This window comes from Callospermophilus lateralis, unplaced genomic scaffold, assembly GCF_048772815.1.
Source record: "Callospermophilus lateralis isolate mCalLat2 unplaced genomic scaffold, mCalLat2.hap1 Scaffold_322, whole genome shotgun sequence".
In the NCBI taxonomy this organism is placed as follows: domain Eukaryota; kingdom Metazoa; phylum Chordata; class Mammalia; order Rodentia; family Sciuridae; genus Callospermophilus; species Callospermophilus lateralis.
Genome location: NW_027513801.1, coordinates 1,217,400 through 1,234,924, shown reverse-complemented (window position 1 = coordinate 1,234,924; position 17,525 = coordinate 1,217,400). Strand labels below are relative to the sequence as shown.

General features: G+C 53.0%; 1 protein-coding gene and 1 long non-coding RNA gene across 2 annotated transcripts; one reads left to right on the top strand and one right to left on the bottom strand.

Annotated features, from left to right (window-relative positions):
* Positions 1–271: 271 nt before the first annotated feature.
* LOC143387581 (uncharacterized) lies at positions 272–4,534 on the top strand. The gene is made up of 3 exons (XR_013089858.2): positions 272–373; positions 932–982; positions 4,459–4,534. It is a non-coding gene; the product is annotated as an uncharacterized LOC143387581 (long non-coding RNA).
* Positions 4,535–4,995: 461 nt separating this feature from the next.
* Positions 4,996–14,865, bottom strand: LOC143640523 (nucleolar complex protein 2 homolog). The gene is given in 18 exon segments (XM_077108272.1): positions 4,996–5,102; positions 5,359–5,451; positions 5,713–5,848; positions 6,395–6,508; positions 6,628–6,771; positions 7,852–7,953; positions 8,940–9,051; positions 9,648–9,787; positions 9,951–10,148; positions 10,812–10,928; positions 11,444–11,573; positions 11,683–11,766; positions 13,100–13,190; positions 13,268–13,385; positions 13,466–13,468; positions 14,203–14,328; positions 14,412–14,583; positions 14,831–14,865. Coding segments are annotated over 18 exon segments (2,022 nt in total).
* Positions 14,866–17,525: the final 2,660 nt, after the last annotated feature.

Genomic DNA, 17,525 nt, shown 5'->3' with positions numbered 1-17,525 from the left:
GGGTCATAGCTCAAGCATCCCCAGGGCTCCCTGCCACAGTGTGGGCACCCACACTCAGGCTGGGCATACAGAACAGCCCACACTCTCCTGTCCTCACAGGCTGTGCCTGCAGAAATGAGGCCCCTGGGCCTTGGCCCAGGCCCAGGAGGCTGATGTCTAGCCTAGCCTTAACGTTCTCCTCCTCCTGCCCAAAACCGGGGGCAGCTGGCAGACAAAAGGACAGGCCCCTGCCCCCTCCACACTCCCTGAAAAAGGAATGGAACCCCAGCTTTTCTGCCAGTGATGGTGACAGTGATGGAGGTGGCCCAGCCTGTGGACGGCAGCCAGGCTTGAAGCAGGAGGATGATCCGCATGTCCAGATCATGAAGAGAAGGTACTTATTCCAGAGCTGGGCCAGGAGGCTCAGGCTCCTGTGGAAGGGGGCGCCAAGACCAGGGGTCTTCTGGAAGGCTGCTGTGGGGCGGGGGTACAGGCAGAAGCTGTCCTCTCTCCTGAACTGGCTCCCTGGCACCTTGTTCTGCCTCAGCCATGCCATGGTCACTTCTGGGTAGAGGTTGGCAAGCAGAGAGACCCAAGGTCCGGTACCCACCTGGGCTGACACCCACAACCTCCCAGAGGCTTGTTTCCTGATATGGGCCTCGTCCTGCCAGCACCTAGGGGTTGGGTGTCTGTGAGTCAGATGGTGGGGGCTGTGGTGCCTGGTGATGCACAGGGCTGTTCAGCATGCTCCTCCTCATCTCTGGGAGGCCAGAGCATCTCAAGCCCTTGGGTTTGTTCAGTGGAAGCTGCCACCAGGTTGAACTGGGCATGAGGTGCCACCCTCATTACTGCCCTGGCTTCTGGCTGGTGGGATGTTAAGAGTCAGGCCCACACCCCGCTGCTGTCTCTATGCCAGTAATGGAGCCACTGACCCTCTTTTCTCTCCCGGTAGAGTCCACACCCACTGGGATGTGAACATCTCCTTCCGAGAGACATCTTGCAGGTAGGAGCCTGGCTTGGGCAGGGGCAGCTGTTGCCATTTCTCCTTGGTCCTACCCACCCTGCCTCCCTCCTCTGCCCATGGTCTTTTATCTTGTCCTCTGTCCCAGTCAGTGTGAGCCAGTGTGGGCCATGCGGTTGCCTGGCTGGTTTTGATGTGTGTCCTTACCTGGCCTGGAAGGTAGGTGGCATGGTGCCCAACTGAGATCAGGAGACCCATCTCAGCCAAGTGCAGACTTGTGCCAGGCCTCAACAGCATGGGCAGGGTTCTAGGCAGCCTGGAGAGAAAGCATGCTATGACCCTCACCACTGGACTGTCCATTGGAGCCCAACAGCTCTAAGATGAGGCTGTAATTTTCACCTCTCACCCTCCCAGAGACCCACCAGGAGGTGAGAATGGTGATGTGTGAGCAGGTTCTTGAAGGATGCATAGGAGTTCACTGGGAAAAGGTGGTCTGCAAAGCTGTGGAGGGATGAAGGATGGGATGGAAGGGAGGAGAATGGGAACTCTGCAGGTCTGGCTCAATGGGATGCTAAAAGGTCTGCACCTTAGCCGCTGGACCAGTTGGGCTTTGTTCTCCAAGCTGAGCAAGCCACAGAAAGTTCCTGAGCAGGGAGTGACCAGGTCTGTGTTTTGGAAAGATCCTTCTGGGGACCCTGGCAGATTGTGGTTTCCTCACATGGATTTGGGTTATGGAAACAGGCTGGGGCCTGTGAACCCAAGACATAAAGGATAAAAAAGAAGCCGCTGAGGAGGAGGTCAGGTGTCAGGGACCCAGTTCCTGCTCCCAAGGGGTAGGGGCTGGTTTCTGGTTATTGGGGCCAAGTTTTTCCCCGGGGCTTCAAGGGGAGCACCACAGGAAGGGCCTGATGGGGAGCAGTGGGCACCAAGGGCAGGAAAAGCCTCTGTGACTCCAGCTGTGGGTGCCTGGCCTCCCCAGCCCAGCTGCAGGATGGCAGCTTGTCCTGAATCTCTGCCAGAGGTGTCATTATTTATGTCTTCAAGAACGTCTGGATCCTGGAGCCGAATTACAATAAAAACATCTTTAAACTTATTTCCACCTCATTTTGGAGTTGCCAGCTCAACTGATCATTTTTATGAACCATCATGAACATTTATGACATTTTATGAGCCTTTTACTCTGGACGCTACAGGATAAATTTGCCAGCAAGGCCTGCAAGGAAACCCAATGGCTGTGCCTCCCCTCCAGACCTGCATCTCCTTGGGGTACACCTGGCCTTGGGGTGCGGGGAGGCCCCAGGAGTCCCATGCTGAGCTCTCACCAGTACTGGCTGCTGCAGCCTGGGCCTTGCATTAGTAGAGACCCTGGTCCCACAGAGGATCCAGAGGGGCAAGGATGACTTTCTGGATTTCATTAAAGGGAAGGTTACGGTTCTGGAGAAGAGCACACCCCAGAGGACTAACAGCCCATCATATCCCGTCTGCTAGCAGCCCCCAGTGTCTGGACAAGGAGGGCTGTGGACCACCAGCTGCCTCACACTGGGTCACCAACTGTCTTTGTCCCATCCCAACTGTCTGTCCATCCCCATTCATCTGTCACTCTTCACTGGTCTGTCTGCCTCTTGCATCTGTCTGTCCTCTTCGTCCTTTTGACCAATCCTGCTGGGGATGCCTGCTGCTGGCTGCAGGTAGAGGCCCAGGGCCCCTCTGCCCTGTGATGCCCCTGCAGCATTGCTTGAAAGAGGGCCTGCTAGGTCCCTGACCTTCTAGGCCCCCCAGCTGGTGAAGGCTACATGAGAGAGTTGGGGTGGGGAGGCCCTCAGGAGGGAGTCGGTCTCGCCCTTCTCCTGGCCTCCTCACAACCCTCCCTGCAGTCTTCCTGACCCTGCCTCAGTCTCCCCACGTGCCACAGCAGCCTGCTAAGGCCTTGCCTGTGTGTAGTGGCCCCAAACTGTGAAGACAGGTGCTCTCAACTCTCCAGCCTGTGTGTGAGTCTCTTGGCTTTTTTTTTTTAATGAACCCAGCATAATTTGTTCAGTGAGTAACTGAGTGACCAGAACAGGTTTTCAGGACTGGCCCATCTTGGGACCTGAGGAATGAACCCCCAAGGCAGGGACTTGAGTGTGGAATGCAAGGGCAGGTCCTGTCTAGCCAAGGGTTGCCCCGATGGGCCTGCACCTCAAGAGCCCGGGTAACCCCCAAGTGAGACAGAGCCGATAGCTGTCATTGAGGCTGGTCCCAGATGCAGGTGCTGCTGGGGGTCCAGGCCAGGGCTCACAGGAAATTACTGTGCTCACCTCTCCAGTCCCTGGAAGCAGGAAGTGTCCAGTGCACTGTGGGGAGAAGCTCCATGGCAGCTGCAGCCCTGTACCCGGCCAGCCCAGGCCCTTTCCCCATGCTGAGGACAGCAGTTCTGTCCAACACCCCACATCAGTGAGGATGATGGGGGATGAGCCTCGGGAGATTAATCCCATAAAGTACTTACTCCCCCATCTGCCTCCCACCTTCACGGGGGTAGGGGAGAATCTACATATGGGTCTCCTAGGGGATCTGGGGCCGCCCCGGGGTATCTGGTGCTGAAACTGATCTGCTTAGGGCCTGGCCTGGATTAGCCTGGCTCCTGCCAGCCCGGGCTGGGGGCTATTTAATAAGATTCAGGGTTGGATCCTAGGTCACTGTGAGGAGGCTCTGCTAGTGTCAGTGCTGCTGAAGAGGCTGCTCCACCACAGGTGGGCCGGGAGGGCATTGCTGGGGCACTGGGCTTCCCTGCCCCTGCTCTGGCTGGCCTTGACTTTCTGTCCCCTCCTTCTCTGTTGATGATGGGGTTGCTCACATAACCCCAGGGGTGCCCCACTTTCTCCTCCCTCTTCTCTCTGGGGCTGTGGGTGAGGGCTCATCAGGAGGGAGAAGGGACAAAGAATCACATGCAGGGTGATTCCAAGGCCAGGCCTGGGTGCACCCTGGGGATCACAGGTGTCCTGAGCCAGCCAGTGCATCTCCTGGGGCCACAGGTACCATTCCAGGGCAGAGTCTTTTTAGCTACAGGACTTTGGTCTGAACCTCAGTTTCCTTATTTGGAGAAATGAGGGCCCCGAGAGGGTGTTGCAAGTTTTAACCAAAGTGGCACGTGCCAGGTGCTTGCTTCAGATCTGGCAGCACATGGGTGGCAGTGTGCCCTCTATGTGCCTGTCCTGTGAGACAGCAGGCCGTCCTGTCCTCCCTCTGAGGCAGGTAGCTGAGCACAGCTGCCTCTCTGGAGAGAGGAAGGTGGGAGGGGCTGCTCTGGCTCTGCACAGACCAGCTGGGTGCTGTAGTGGGGTCTAGGTGCCATGTCTCTGCTTTCTCTTGGCCTGCCTGGTGAGTGTGCATAGGTGTGGCATCCCAAGCCCACAGAGGTATGCACACACATCACCACGCTCAGTGCACGCTGTCCTCAGCCCCAAGCACCCTTGTACTCATGCTCTTCAGGTCGCACTGCCAAGGCTCATGGCTTCATCCTCTGTCTTGCTCTGCTGCAGCCAGGACAGTGACCTTCCCACACTCATATCCAGTGTGCACCGAAGCCGCCACCTCATTATGCCCGAGCACCAGAGCCGCTGTGAATTCCAGAGAGGCAGTGTGGAGGTTGGCTTGGGACCCACAGGTGAGGAGGCCCATGGGTCCTGAGGGCGATGATGGGGCTGCCAGGGCCACAGCAGCTCTGCCTAGGGACAGCCACCCTCCCTGTGTCTGTTCAGAATTTTTAAAAGGAAAAAATGTGACTTAAAAGGACTGAATGAGTTTTTGAAGACTTTCTGGGAGTGAATGCAGAGGTCCATAGACAAACCAAAGACAAAGGAGTAGAGGAACCAGGGAGCCACCTCTCTGGAGCAGGCTGCTGTGACCTGGCAGCAGGACCAGCCTCCTGCATAGGGCTGGCTCTTGCTGCCCAGGTCAGCACAGCTCTTGGTTCATCTGGTCTGTCGTGCTGTGACAATAAAGCCCTGTCCACTGTCTACTGCCCTCCTGCTGCACAGACACTGGCCTCAGGGCCTTTGGGGCACTGCAGGAGACCCTTAGTCCTCCTCCGAAAGCTGCAGATCCTCTAGCTCATCCTGGGGCCCCTGGGCCAGCTGCCACAGCTCACCATGGTCCAGCCCCGCCTCTGCATCTGGGCCTCCATCTGCAAGGACAGAAAAGGCCACATAAATTCTGCTTATCGGGAGGAAGCCAGTCTTGGAGGTTAATCATCACTAATTAATCACAGCATTAATTAATTAATTTATTGGTGCATTATAAGCTGGCTGCTAGAGCCCATGAGAACAGAGCAGCTGGCTGAGCACCCCAGGGAGGAGTGGGCGGGGCTTGGGGCTGCCCTCCCATGGCTCTGTTGCCAGATGGGATTAAGGATCAGATCCCTTGCCCCAAGAACCACTCACCTTCTGAGTTGCTGCTATCCTCCTCTTCCTGGTAGTACTTATCATCTTCTTCCACTTTGAGCCCCTGCCGAGTTCTCAGGGACCCAGGTGTTTCTGTGAACCGAGAAGAGTCCATGATGAGCCCCCCACCCAGTGACCACCAGCAGAGGTCCACAGCAGGGTAAGCCACAAGCAAGAGGACCACCCGTCTCTCCACTTGCAGGTGGAAGATCAAACAGTGTAGTTAGGAGTAGGGATGCTTAGCAATCAGCACAGAAAACACTGAGGCGGGGACCCCTCTGGCTGTGAGGTCCCATAGCCATCCACACCCTCCCCATCTCCAGGAGCACATGCTACAGCAGGGGCAGCCCCCACCTCTCTCCCAAAAGTCTGTGGTCTCCTCATCCTCAGTACTGTCCAGGTCAAAGAGGTCTTTAAATTCCTTCCTGTCCTCATCCTTCCTGTCCTCTATCTTCCGCTGTTTGATCTCTGGGAAGTTCAGATCTTCTATCTGGAATAATCAGAACCAGAGGAGTAGGTAGGCATGGGCAGGGGGTTCAGAGAGGCCAACACTATTTCCCTCATAAGCCTCCAGCAGCCCTCAGGAGCACCCTGCTTGGCCACTTGCTACTTGGCAACCTTTCTGCTCCCACATCCGTAGCATCCCTCCCAGGAGAGCCAGCACCTTGGTGGCATGCTACTTCAAGAAGCAGTCTCTCAAGTCACCCCAACTCATAGTCACAGCCATGCCCAGAGTCAAAAGCTAAAGCCCTTCTACCTGCCTTCCTGGGGTCCACAGGCTGGCCTGTGTGACAAATATGTGAAGCCACGCCATTCCCCCCAAGGCCCCTACCCTTGGGAGATGCCTGGTTGTGACAACTCCTGACACTACCCCATAGGATCACCACCTCCTCAAACAGCCATAGTCCTCCCATGCCCCACCCACACCACCACCAAAGTCATCCCAATCAAATCTCTGCCTGGTCCTAAAAGTCATGCCAATGTGCAAGATCTGAATCTAGCTGACCCACCCACTCCCTTGGCACCCCAGATGTACCCGCTCTTTACCACTGATCTCCAGCTGTATCTCGCGGTCCCTCAGCTTCCACCAGTGGCTATAGTACCTGGTGAGTGGGGTCCCCTCTCCTCGGGCCTGCTTCTCCCAAGCATCCTAGGAGTGGGGCAGTTCAGAATCATGTCCCACTATGGGCAAACCTCAAACCCAGCCATTCCCTGATGAGTGCCCTCAAGCAGCACCACCCCCACTCCAGATACCAGTTCCCTACTGACCACTGCAAGCTGGTCAGAGACACCAAAAGAGACCCTCTGGCGGTGATTGTGGATGTGCTCTGCATTCTCCTGCACCTTTTCCAACAACTGGCGCATCTGCCGCCAGTAGTTGTCCACCTTGCACTCCCGGAGGAAGGACTTGAGCTGCAGAAGTGGCGGGGGGGGGGGGCAATCAACCCAGCAGGCAGACAGGATACCCTGCACCCCAAAGGAAGTCCAGGGCCCATCAAAACATCATGGCGACTCCAGGGAGGTCCAGAGCCCAACTGCACACAAGTGGACAGTGGGCCACAGATGAAATCAGGCTGCTCTCCAGCCTGCCCATCTCTGTAAATAAAGCTCTTCTGGCAACAGCTGCACTCATTCCCTCACATGCAATGGGCTTTCTGTGGCTGCTTTTGTACTGTGGCCAAAGGCCAGTAGCCAGACTGAGAAACCATGCAACCATAAATCCAAGAACACTTATTGAAAATATCTGTTTACCCCTACTCTAGTCCCCTATCCCTGAGACCTTTGAATCCAGCAGCAGAAGCTTCCTGACTGCCAGGCACTCCTATCTGGGACCCAGGCCACAGCCAAGTGCCAAACGACAGCAAGTGACTATGCATGTGCAGCCTTGCACACACACACACACACACACACACACACACACACACACACACACAACCTGTCTGGATGGGCCTCAGATGCAGCTCAGTTGTGAGCAGCAGCACTGACCCTCCCCCATGAGAGGTGCAGGCCTGAGTCAGGGAACAGCAGGCAGAGAGCCATACTCTCATGGGAGAAGCAGAGAGAAACCCCCACCCCAGCCCCAGGACCACACAGGAAATCAGTCAGGGACCAGCCCACCCCAGTGTAAAGACTTCTGCAGGCAGCTGGTCTGGTCCCTGGAAGGCTTAGACAGTGTTTCAGTGGACCAACATGTTGCTAGGATCCTTGGTGAGCCATCCAGACCTGTCCCAACCTCCTGAGTGACTGATAATCTCCTACACCCCCATGACCAGTACCACACATTATGGTCCAAGGGGTCCAGCTGCAAGGCGGTGCCTGTGTGGAGACCATAAAGGATCAGGCTCTGCTACTAGCCCTGTGAAGCTGGGACAAAGACACCTCTTTTCAGTCCCTGTGTACAAAGGGCACTGTGTCCATTAAAAGATAATCAAAGTCCATCATAAAGCAGGCCCCCAGGGGATTTGGGGAGGGAGCCAACCATTGGGTACACACCTGTAAGACAGCAGGCAGTGCCAATTCAGGGAAGGCAATACTGTGGGCCTGGCCCTGCAGGTACTCCAGCATGAGGTCATACAGCTGCTCCACTAGGGCATCCTGAGGTGGCAGGGAAGGACCAAGCTCATCAGGGGATGGGGCTCAGATGCTCAGAGTCCTCCAACTCAGGCTGATGAGTCTGCTCCAGGTCCAGGGTGGGGGCCACAAGGAAGTGTCCACAGCCTCCCAGCCACACTCAGGCTCATGGAGGATAAAACTATGAATCCATTGGTCTCCAACCCAGGGAACCAGGAAGGTCCAGATGCCCTGCTCACTTCAGCCTCTGTGATCTGCCTTCTCAACCTACATCTGGGCATGGGAGGCCCCACAAGGTGCAGCTACAATAAACCAAGGCAGGGTCAGTGTTTGAGCACTGTCCAGGATGAAGGAGAAAAAGAAACCATGCCACAGCAGTGGAAGAGACTGGGGAGGCACCTAGAGCCAGTTGTCAGGGTAGGAGGCCCTCAGTGGGGTGCCAAGGTAGAGAGGTCACAGCAGGGGAAGTTAGGAATCACACCTGGCTGTCACAGGGAAACAGATGTGGCTTCCACAACAGCTTCACAAAGCACAAACAGCAACCTGCCTCAGTGGAAGGGAATGGGAACAGGCATGGGTTCCCTTTTCTTGTGACCTGGAGACAGCAAGTGTTTGAACATCCTGTGGGCTAAGGCCTAACCTGACACTAACCTGCCTCCCTCAGAGCAGCACTGGTGCTCAAGTGCACATAGTGGTCTAGGCAGGGCCTTGAAAGCTCTGAAACCACAAACCTGGGTTTGAAGCCCAGCTCTCCTGCCCGCTGAAGTCCTGAGCAAATATCTCTGTGGCCAGAGTCTGTTCCCTGACTGCAAACCCAGGGTCCTCAGGCTCAACCCTCAGAGCCTAAGTGACTGACACTCACAACCAGCTTAGGAGGTAAAGTGCTGAGCAGAGTAATGTGCTCCTTGAACCCATGCAAAGCTCAGGGAAGTGATGTGGACCTCACAGCAGACTCAGGGGCAGGCAGGAGAACTGAAGCACCCTGAACCAAGATTGCAGAACCCACTCACCTCAAGGATAAAAGGCAGCACTGGGATGAAGGTGCCAGTGCTCTCTGACAGCAGTGTTAAGGCACGCACACAGTGCATGCGCAGGGGGTAGAAGCGGGCAGTAGGGACCAGCCTGGGAGGGGTAAGGCGGGAAGGGGCAGAGGCTGGTTAAGTCATCACTCAACACCAGTTTTGGCTACCCACTGCCTCTGAACCCCCAGGAGGGCCTTCCTGTCACTCCAGCCAGGTGAGGAGTCACAATGCCCACAGAAAGTAGCATCACACTCCCCCAAACAGAACAGGGTACCTACCACAAAACACTTTGAACTTGGTACTGGTCTAAGCATCTGCTTCCTTGCTCAGCGATGGGATCAGAGGAACACCCATGCAGCTTTCATATTCACTACACTTTAACACGGGTGGGGGCTGTTCATTCCTGGCTCCCTTTCTTCCCCATTCCCTGCTTTCAGGGCTCCCTCCCCTGGACCTCCACCTTCCCTCCTAGTCTAATCGCCAAAGCTCAGGAGGATGCTTTTCAGGACAAAGATGCCCCCTCCTGGTCAGACTGGCACAAAGCACCTCACAAGAAACCAAAAAGGCCTTCACACTGTTGCCCTCAGAGCACAGAGTACTCTGCAGCGAACTTGACTGCAAGCCCAACAGGGATTGCCAAGACCCAAAGACCCTGGACACAACATTACTGGCCAAAAGCTTGCCCGATGAACTCACTTGATGCAGCCAATGACCACCTGCGAGAGGGGATAGAGCAGAGGCTGAAGGGCTCCGCTGGAGCCAAGGGTACTCAAGACACGGCACCACAAGTAGAGGCAGTGGACATACTGCCAGTTGTACACTGACTGGTACGTGTCCTGGTCAGAGCAGAGTTTGCCTGAGTGTCAGCACCCAGGTCAGTAGCCAAGTGTGCCCCCTCCCCAGTGTGCCCACCCATCACATCCACCAAGGTGCTAGGCCTGGATTCAAGGAGGCCCCCAGGCCCTCTGCTGATCAGACTCCCAAGTCTGGAGGCATGGCTGTGTGCAACTTTTTGCCCATAGTCATGGCACTGCGCAGGTGGATGGTGAGCTGGCGGATATAGAGGAAGGCGTACTGGTAGGAGATGCTGGGATCCAGGGCAAGCAGCTCAGTCAATGTCCGTTGCATGAAGTTGATGAGGGGCAGAGTGCCTGGAGAGGTGAACTTGCAGTTCCTCACATACGTGATATACATTTGCTGCCAGAGAGACTCCAGTCAGAAGCACCCGAAAACCCACTACCTGGCTCCAAGCCATCTGCCAACACGTAGACATTTCTCCTGGAACTGCTGCCTCAAGCAGGAACTACAGCCAAGCCAATGGCTGCAGACCCCCTTGCACAGACCTCCAACTCCTCAGGATTCTGATGCTGCTCAGCCCCATGCATATGCCCAAGCATATGCTTGCCAGACTTACACAGACTAAGGTATGCAGAGGGACCCTGCAGGGAAGGTATGTGGTGAGGGGTAGGGAGTGAGTTAAGTCCTGCTGCACGCTGGGCCAGTATGAGGGTTTCAGAGGGTCCCTGCACACAGATGGGCCCCCCTAGGTCTGGAGTTGGACAGCAGGGTTTGGATGCTGGCTGTGACCTCAGACCTATTCTATTCTTCCTGTAGGAAGTTCTCAACCACTAACAAGATGTTCCCCCTTGGGGACGGTTATCTGAAGCAAAGTCGAGGTAGAGGCCAGAAGGCTGAGGGTTCCTGTGTCTGTCAGCACTCCTACATTCTTGGTGAGGAATGGGATCTAGGGACCTTAGTCTGCCCTGAGCTATGATGCCAGGGCCCAGCTAAGGGCACTGACCAAAAAGGCAGCCTGTTAGGCCCTCAGGCTGATTCCCAAGACAGATTCAGGGCCCACACTATCTTCAGGACAGGGCTCAAGAAGATGTCCTTCTTGTGCTGGCAGATTCTAATGAGGACCAGGAAAGCCAGCACCCGCAAAGACTCCTCACCCGTGCTCCATAGGACCACCATTTTCTGAAAAGGGAATATGTCACTGTCTGCCCCAGCCTTCTCACCCAGGAACCCCTAGACCCAGCACATGCCTCCCCTCCCTAAGCCAAGCCACAGGCTCCTGTGTTACTGCTTGAAGACAGCCCTTCCCAAAACACATCAGGAGAAGCTGGTAGCAAAATAGTAAGAGGCACCAAAACACAGAACACAGTATGTCATGCCCTGTAGAGGCAAGACCGTGACAACTTGCCTTTACCATTAGGTGTGCATGAGAATGTATAATGAATCCAGCTCTCAAAACTTGTTAGGACACAGATGCCTGAGTGCAACCTGTTCTCACATCACCGAGTTATGCTGGCCTGCCTGGGTCAGGGGATGCCCTAGATGAGGTACTCAGGTGGAGGAGGGCTGGAAAGGAGCTGGCCAGAAGCCAGTGTAGGTGCAGGTGACACTTCTGCCCTGAACAGGAATGGGATGTATTTGTGGGGTGGCTGTGTGCACCACCAGCCACACCAACAGAGCGTGATGAGCCTGCTCACCTTGAGCAACATGCAACACTGCTTGGGGAAGGTTAGGTAGTAAGGCACAAGGCTGCTGATGTGCTGCAGGACAGCCGCTGACACAGTAGCTTCTGCCAGAGAGGTCACCAGCTAGGGAAGCAGAAGGGGGCTGTGAGACACTATCTTACTGAGTCTGAGGCACAAAAAACACTGGACCACCCAATATGGCAAGGGCCCCGACTGTGATCTGGGCTTCCATGCTCCTTCCCCTCAGGAACAGCATCTGCATGACTGCACTTAGGTATGCCTTGATGTCCACACAGAGTCTCCCCCAGAGTGCACTGCTGGACGGCTGCAGCATCCTGCAGAAACCAAACACATCCCCATTCCTGCAGCTTAGACTCAAGGCTGCCTCAGTGAGTCTCAGACCATACCTTGCCCTGAGAAGACTTCCCACCTCTCTCCACAAAATGCTGAGGAGCTTTGTGCAGCTGACAGACACAGCTGCCCACCCCCCAGTAAAGCAGCACCAGCCCTTCCCAAAGACCACCCACCCAGCCAAAGCAGAGCAACTGCCCTCTGATATACTGAGTCCTATTCTTCCCAGAAGGGCCCAGCCCCAGTTGCATCCCTCATACACCAGCCTCCTCTGGGTTCCCTTGGCCCCGTCACACCACAACCCTCAGCAGCACTCAGGACCTTTGGACCTAACCAGGCACCACTCACTGGTGCAGACTGGTGGCTCTGGCCCCTACGCACTGGGAAGAAGACCCAACCATGCACATTCACAAACATTTTTCCCTAAAACTCTGGACCCTTAAATCTTCTGGACTGAACATCTGACAACAAAAGCCGGGTTCCTGTAAGTTTCTTGATGTTCACAGAAATTGGCTAAACACACCAAGGACCAAAGGCAGGGCCCTGAGAGTTTTCCATTCAGCTCCCTTTTGGCATTTCAGTCAGCATCAGCTGTGGATCCCCTATTGCTGCTCCCCAAGGTCCAGTTGCATGGACCACTTGTCTTGTTGCCTGCTCATCTCACTGCTTTGTCCTCCACCCTCCTCGCCTGACCCCTTCAGTCTACACTGCCTACACACACATGAACACTCTCATGCTCTAGTGAAGGTATTCCTACAACCCCTCATGATGCTGACAGCCCAGTGGAGCCTTTCTGCTTTCTTTCAAAGCTGTCCTGACAGAAGTTGGATTTCCAAACCCTGGGAAAATTTAAGATTAAAACCAAGCACACGCTGGGCACAGTGGTGCATGCCTGTAATCCCAGCGTCTCAGAAGGTGAAGGCAGGAGGATCATAAGTTCAAAGCCAACCTGAGAAATAGTAAGGCGTTAGGCCACTCAGTGAGACCCTGTCTCTAAATATAAAAATAAGGCTGGGGATGTGGCTCAGTGGTTAAGCACCCGAGTTCAACACCCAATACCAAAAAAAAAAAAAAAAAAAAAAAACAAGCACACACCATGCTCTCAAGAAATTCTCAGCATAGAATTTCTTTTCTGGAAGAAAAAGGCAAGGAGTGGGGCCACCCCCACTGGCAAGAGTACATCCCCCAAAGGCCTCTTTTGCTCTTCCTTCTCAGGAGCCCCCAAAGTCTGCCATGCCTCTGTCCTAGGTGGGCCAAGGCCCTGGGGACAGTGTCCTCTCTTGCAGAGCAGAGCTCTGATCACCCTATTTCTCTCACCTGCTGGTATCCTTTGGGGCCTTTCCAAATAGCAGCTTAGGTAGGTATCCAAAGAGATCTCTGATGCAGAAGGTGACAAGAGCGTTGAACACTGTGAGGAAGGGACACAGATGTCACTCACAGGAGAGCACGTAAGCCAGCCTGACCCGCCCTGTAGACCCTGCTCACCAGTGCTGTCTGTAACCTGAAACCTGCAGGCCTCAACACCTTCCTGGTCTCCTTGGATGGTAGCAACAGCTGCTCTGAATGCCTGCACCACTTCATGAAACAGCTTGGGAGTGAGGTGCTGAAGGAGCAAGAGATCAATAACTCTGGGGGAGCAGGAGGTTACACAAGGCAGAGCAAGAGATAACTGACTCCAAGAACCTGCTCCTGAGAGAAAAGAGATCCTTCCCCACAACCTCAGAAATAGGGCAGAGGTAGGGGCGGCACCACTAAGCCGTGTTCTGGCAACTAAAATAGAGACAAGTCTATAATCCTCCTGGAAAGGGAATGAGCCCAGCTCAGGAGCCCCAGGGGAAAAGGCTGAAAGTCCTGAGTTGGAGGAGCAAGCTTGCTATCTCACCAGCCATGTGATGATGCTGCACCATGCTGTTGTACTTCCCACCTCCAGAACTGTGAGCCAAGTAAACACCTTTTCTTTCTTTTCTTTCCTTTCTTCCTCTCTCCCTCCCTCCTTCCCTTCCCTCCCCTTGCTCTTTCTTTCTTATTTTCCTAGTGCTGGGGGATTGAGCCCAGAGTCCATACATGCTAGGCAGGCACTCTATTACTGAGCTACATTCCTAGGACTAAATATCTTTTCTTTACGAACTATCTGTTGGCATCCCACTATAAAGCAAGAGAAACTACACCAAGACACACCTAACAGATACACCCACAATGGCTTTACTTCAGGGAGCAGAGCCCCTGAGAGAAAAGCTGAACTATGACTGAAGAATCCCAACCAGGGCTTCCTAGCACTCTACACATGTGGACTGGACATTGTGTGCTGTTCAGAGAAGGGCTCTTCCCACCTGTACAGCCATGAGCACCTCAATGAGACAAGGGAGAGACTCCGGCCTGTGGTGGGGTCCAGCTGCTCAGACCACACTCCTTCTTCTCACCTTTGCAGACTGCTTCCATTTCTCCACCATGGCTAGGGTCACAGGAACAGACTCATTCTTCTTCTGCTGAGGTCCTCCAGGGACTCTGTCCCCATCCTCTCCTCCGTCTTCTTCTTCGCTTGCTTCCTACACCAGATACAGAAGAGTCATGCTGGGGGAGGGTGTAGAAGCCACAGGTGCCCTGCTGGACAGGTCTGTGCTATCCTCACCTCCAGTGCACCTGGCAAGGAGTGAAACTGCTCCTCTTCCTCCTCAGAGATGTCTGAGTCACTAAAGTTTAGCAGGCTCTGGTCATTGTCTTGCAAGAACTTGTAGAATTCTGGATCTTTTTCCTTCAGCCGAGAGAGCTGGTCCTTGTGCTCAGAGGCACTGCCTTTATGCCTACTGAGAAGGCAGGAGTCAGTAAGCCAGTGAAAAACCAGCAGGGGGTTGGCTTCTTGTCCACATAGCCACTTGTGGGCCTCCTCAGAGAGACCACAGGGTTATTCTGCTCCCTGCACAGCAGCCATCAACAACAAGCAGGAGGTTTCCCACAATGTTAAGTTTTCAGAAAACATAACTCTCTTCTGAACTCCTGTAACCAGAAGCCTCTCCCTGTTGCTTTATCTCTAGCACACAGACACTCAACCTGGGCTCTCCCCAGACTTGCTGTGCTGGCACCATGCTCTATTGCAGTCCCCACAAAAGACCTGTCCCTAGAACTCATCAACAACATCTTCAAAACCACCAAAGTCACCTTGCAAACCACCACATCTCTCAACTCTCAATCACCATAATGGCCTCTCCATTCCCACCCTCCTCACCTATGATCCGTTTTGGCACAGAAACCGGAGTGACCTTTTCCCTCTTTTAAAAAATGTCACAGGATGTTGCTTCACAGCTCTCGCTCTGAGGAAACTTCCCATTTTACTGGGTAATCTAACCTGATTCTTCATCACCCACCCTCTGGGTGCATCTTCAACTACTTTCCCACTTCTCCTACCAGTCACCCCTTCCTCATGGGTTCCCACTTCAAGACCTTCTCCGTTCCTGCTGTACTGTCCACACAGCCTACCCCTTCGGGCTGTCACTCAAAACTCAGGCTGTCGCCCTCCCAAGTTTGGCCACTTGGCATCCGCTTTGTTACTGTAGTTAGCCATAAGGAAGATGGCCTGGCTTCATGTCTTCGGACAATGCTGCCACAACCCTGGGTGCTTCTTCCAGAACCACCCACTAGTATGGCTGAGAGGCAGCCCTTGGCTCCTCCATCACTCCAAGACAGCTTTGGCTCTTGCCACCACAACCACAGCCTGCCCAGGCAGGCCAACACAGGCTGTGGACACTCAGGTGTTTGGTCAGGAACTCCAACCTGCACCAGGCAACGGAGCAGACCACTGTGAGCCCCTTCAGGGGCTGAGCGTATGGTGGGTGGTGGGCGTATGGCGGTGGGAGCCATGATCAAAGGCTCCCAGGAGCCTTGTTGTGCTCAACTGCCCATCAGGGGAGTCTTGTCCCCTTCCCTACCCAGTGCATCCTCAAGTGCCACAGGTTTAGGTCCCTCCCACTCCAGCCAGAGAGAATTCCTCTCCATGCCACCAACCCCTTGATTTGGTTTAGGCCAGGCCAAGGCAGGGTTAGTGGGAAGATTCCATGCAGTCATCATAACATTCAGTTTGTTGTCACTCAAATTCTAAAGCTGACTAAACTGTTCAAACAACTTTTATGGCCTATATTGGTCTTTGTGTCCCTTGCCTTTTGTTTGAGTGACTCAGTCCTTTCCCTGCCCTTGTGCTCTCCCTATTTCCTACCTTCCTTGCTTCCTTCCTCCCTTCCTGGTTTTTCTCCTTTTCTTCTTCCTTCTTTTCTACCTCCCTCCATCCCTCCAACTTTGCCTTCCTCCCTTCCAACTTTCTCTCTCCCTTCCCTCCCTTTTCTTTTCTTGCAAGTGTTTGGGGTGAAAGTCCATGGCAGGCCAGCCCCAAGCTAGGCAAGGTCACTGCCACTGAGCTACAACATCCCCAGACCTGCTGCCACTTCCTATGCAAGTAATTTGAATTATCTCTAAAGAGAAACTCTCACATTAGTCTACTTTCAAAGTAATTTCAGAAGAGTTGCTAACGTGGGCATAAATCAGTTATGACAAGTCATTTTTGAAAAGCACGGCACAGCTAATGTTCCTCAATAGAAGGAGTTGAAAACTTTAGTTGGTTTTCAGGTCAGCATTTCTAGACTAGTACAAACCCTCCTAATCCTGATCTCTCCTTAGTCCTATGATTTCTTTAAGTGTCCCCTTTGCTCCTGTTCATGGAGTCATGTGTACAGAAATTATACCTGGTTCTATTGAACTCTACTTAATTCTTTCTCACCTCTGTGCTCCTTTTGCCAAGTCACTCCTCAACACTTACTGTAACCCTTTCAATTTTTGGTCCATTTTCATTTAAAAAACTCTTTCAAAAATTGAACCATTTCGCATGCAGATACAGTCTTCTTGATCTGCTATTAATCCCACACTACTGACATTGTAAGTTATTGAAATGTACACTTCCAGACCGTTTTCAGATTTTTGATTTATGTATATCTATCTGTCTATCTATTTAGAAACATAACATGGTATTCTGAAAGTATCATTCTGCTTTTGGAGCTCCTCATTGTGTTTTTCAGAAGCAGGCCTATTACACAGAGATGAATCCATGTTACCTAGATTGAGTTCAGGAATGAAACACAAAACGTCTATAGATCTGTACTGTGCAGAGCATTTATTAATTGTAAGACAATGCAGAAAACGTGTTCTTTGTCATTGAAGAGTTTAAAGACTCTTAGAGGAGTCAAGAAAAGTGCAAGTGAAATGACAGAATTACCACATGACAACATTCCAGAACTGCAAACTAAAATGACATGGAAGAAAGAGAGGAGTAACATATGATTAATCCAAAAGGACAAGAGGTGGGTAGCTCTTCCCTAAAATAAATTAGATTGCCAGGTGTGTGATACAAATAGAGATGTGCTGAAAAGATACTGGAGGAGACAGATGTGTCCCTTACCAGTCCTCTAAGATGACTTAAACCTTCACCATTAATCTAACCATGAACTATTTGTTTAGGTAGAAAATATTTGTCACCAAATTACATGGGTGACAATATAAGCATCTTCCTTTCTAAGTTTTTTTCATTTGTTTTTTGGCCATTTGAAATATGATTGTTTCCTGGAAGAGGTAACTGAGAAAACCATTATCTAATGCTAACATGGAGTTATAATCCACTCCTTCCTCTCCTCTCTCATGTCTCATTTCACTACAAAATTACAAAAGCTGGGAAGAAAAATAAGAGTTCATATTTTTGATAGAG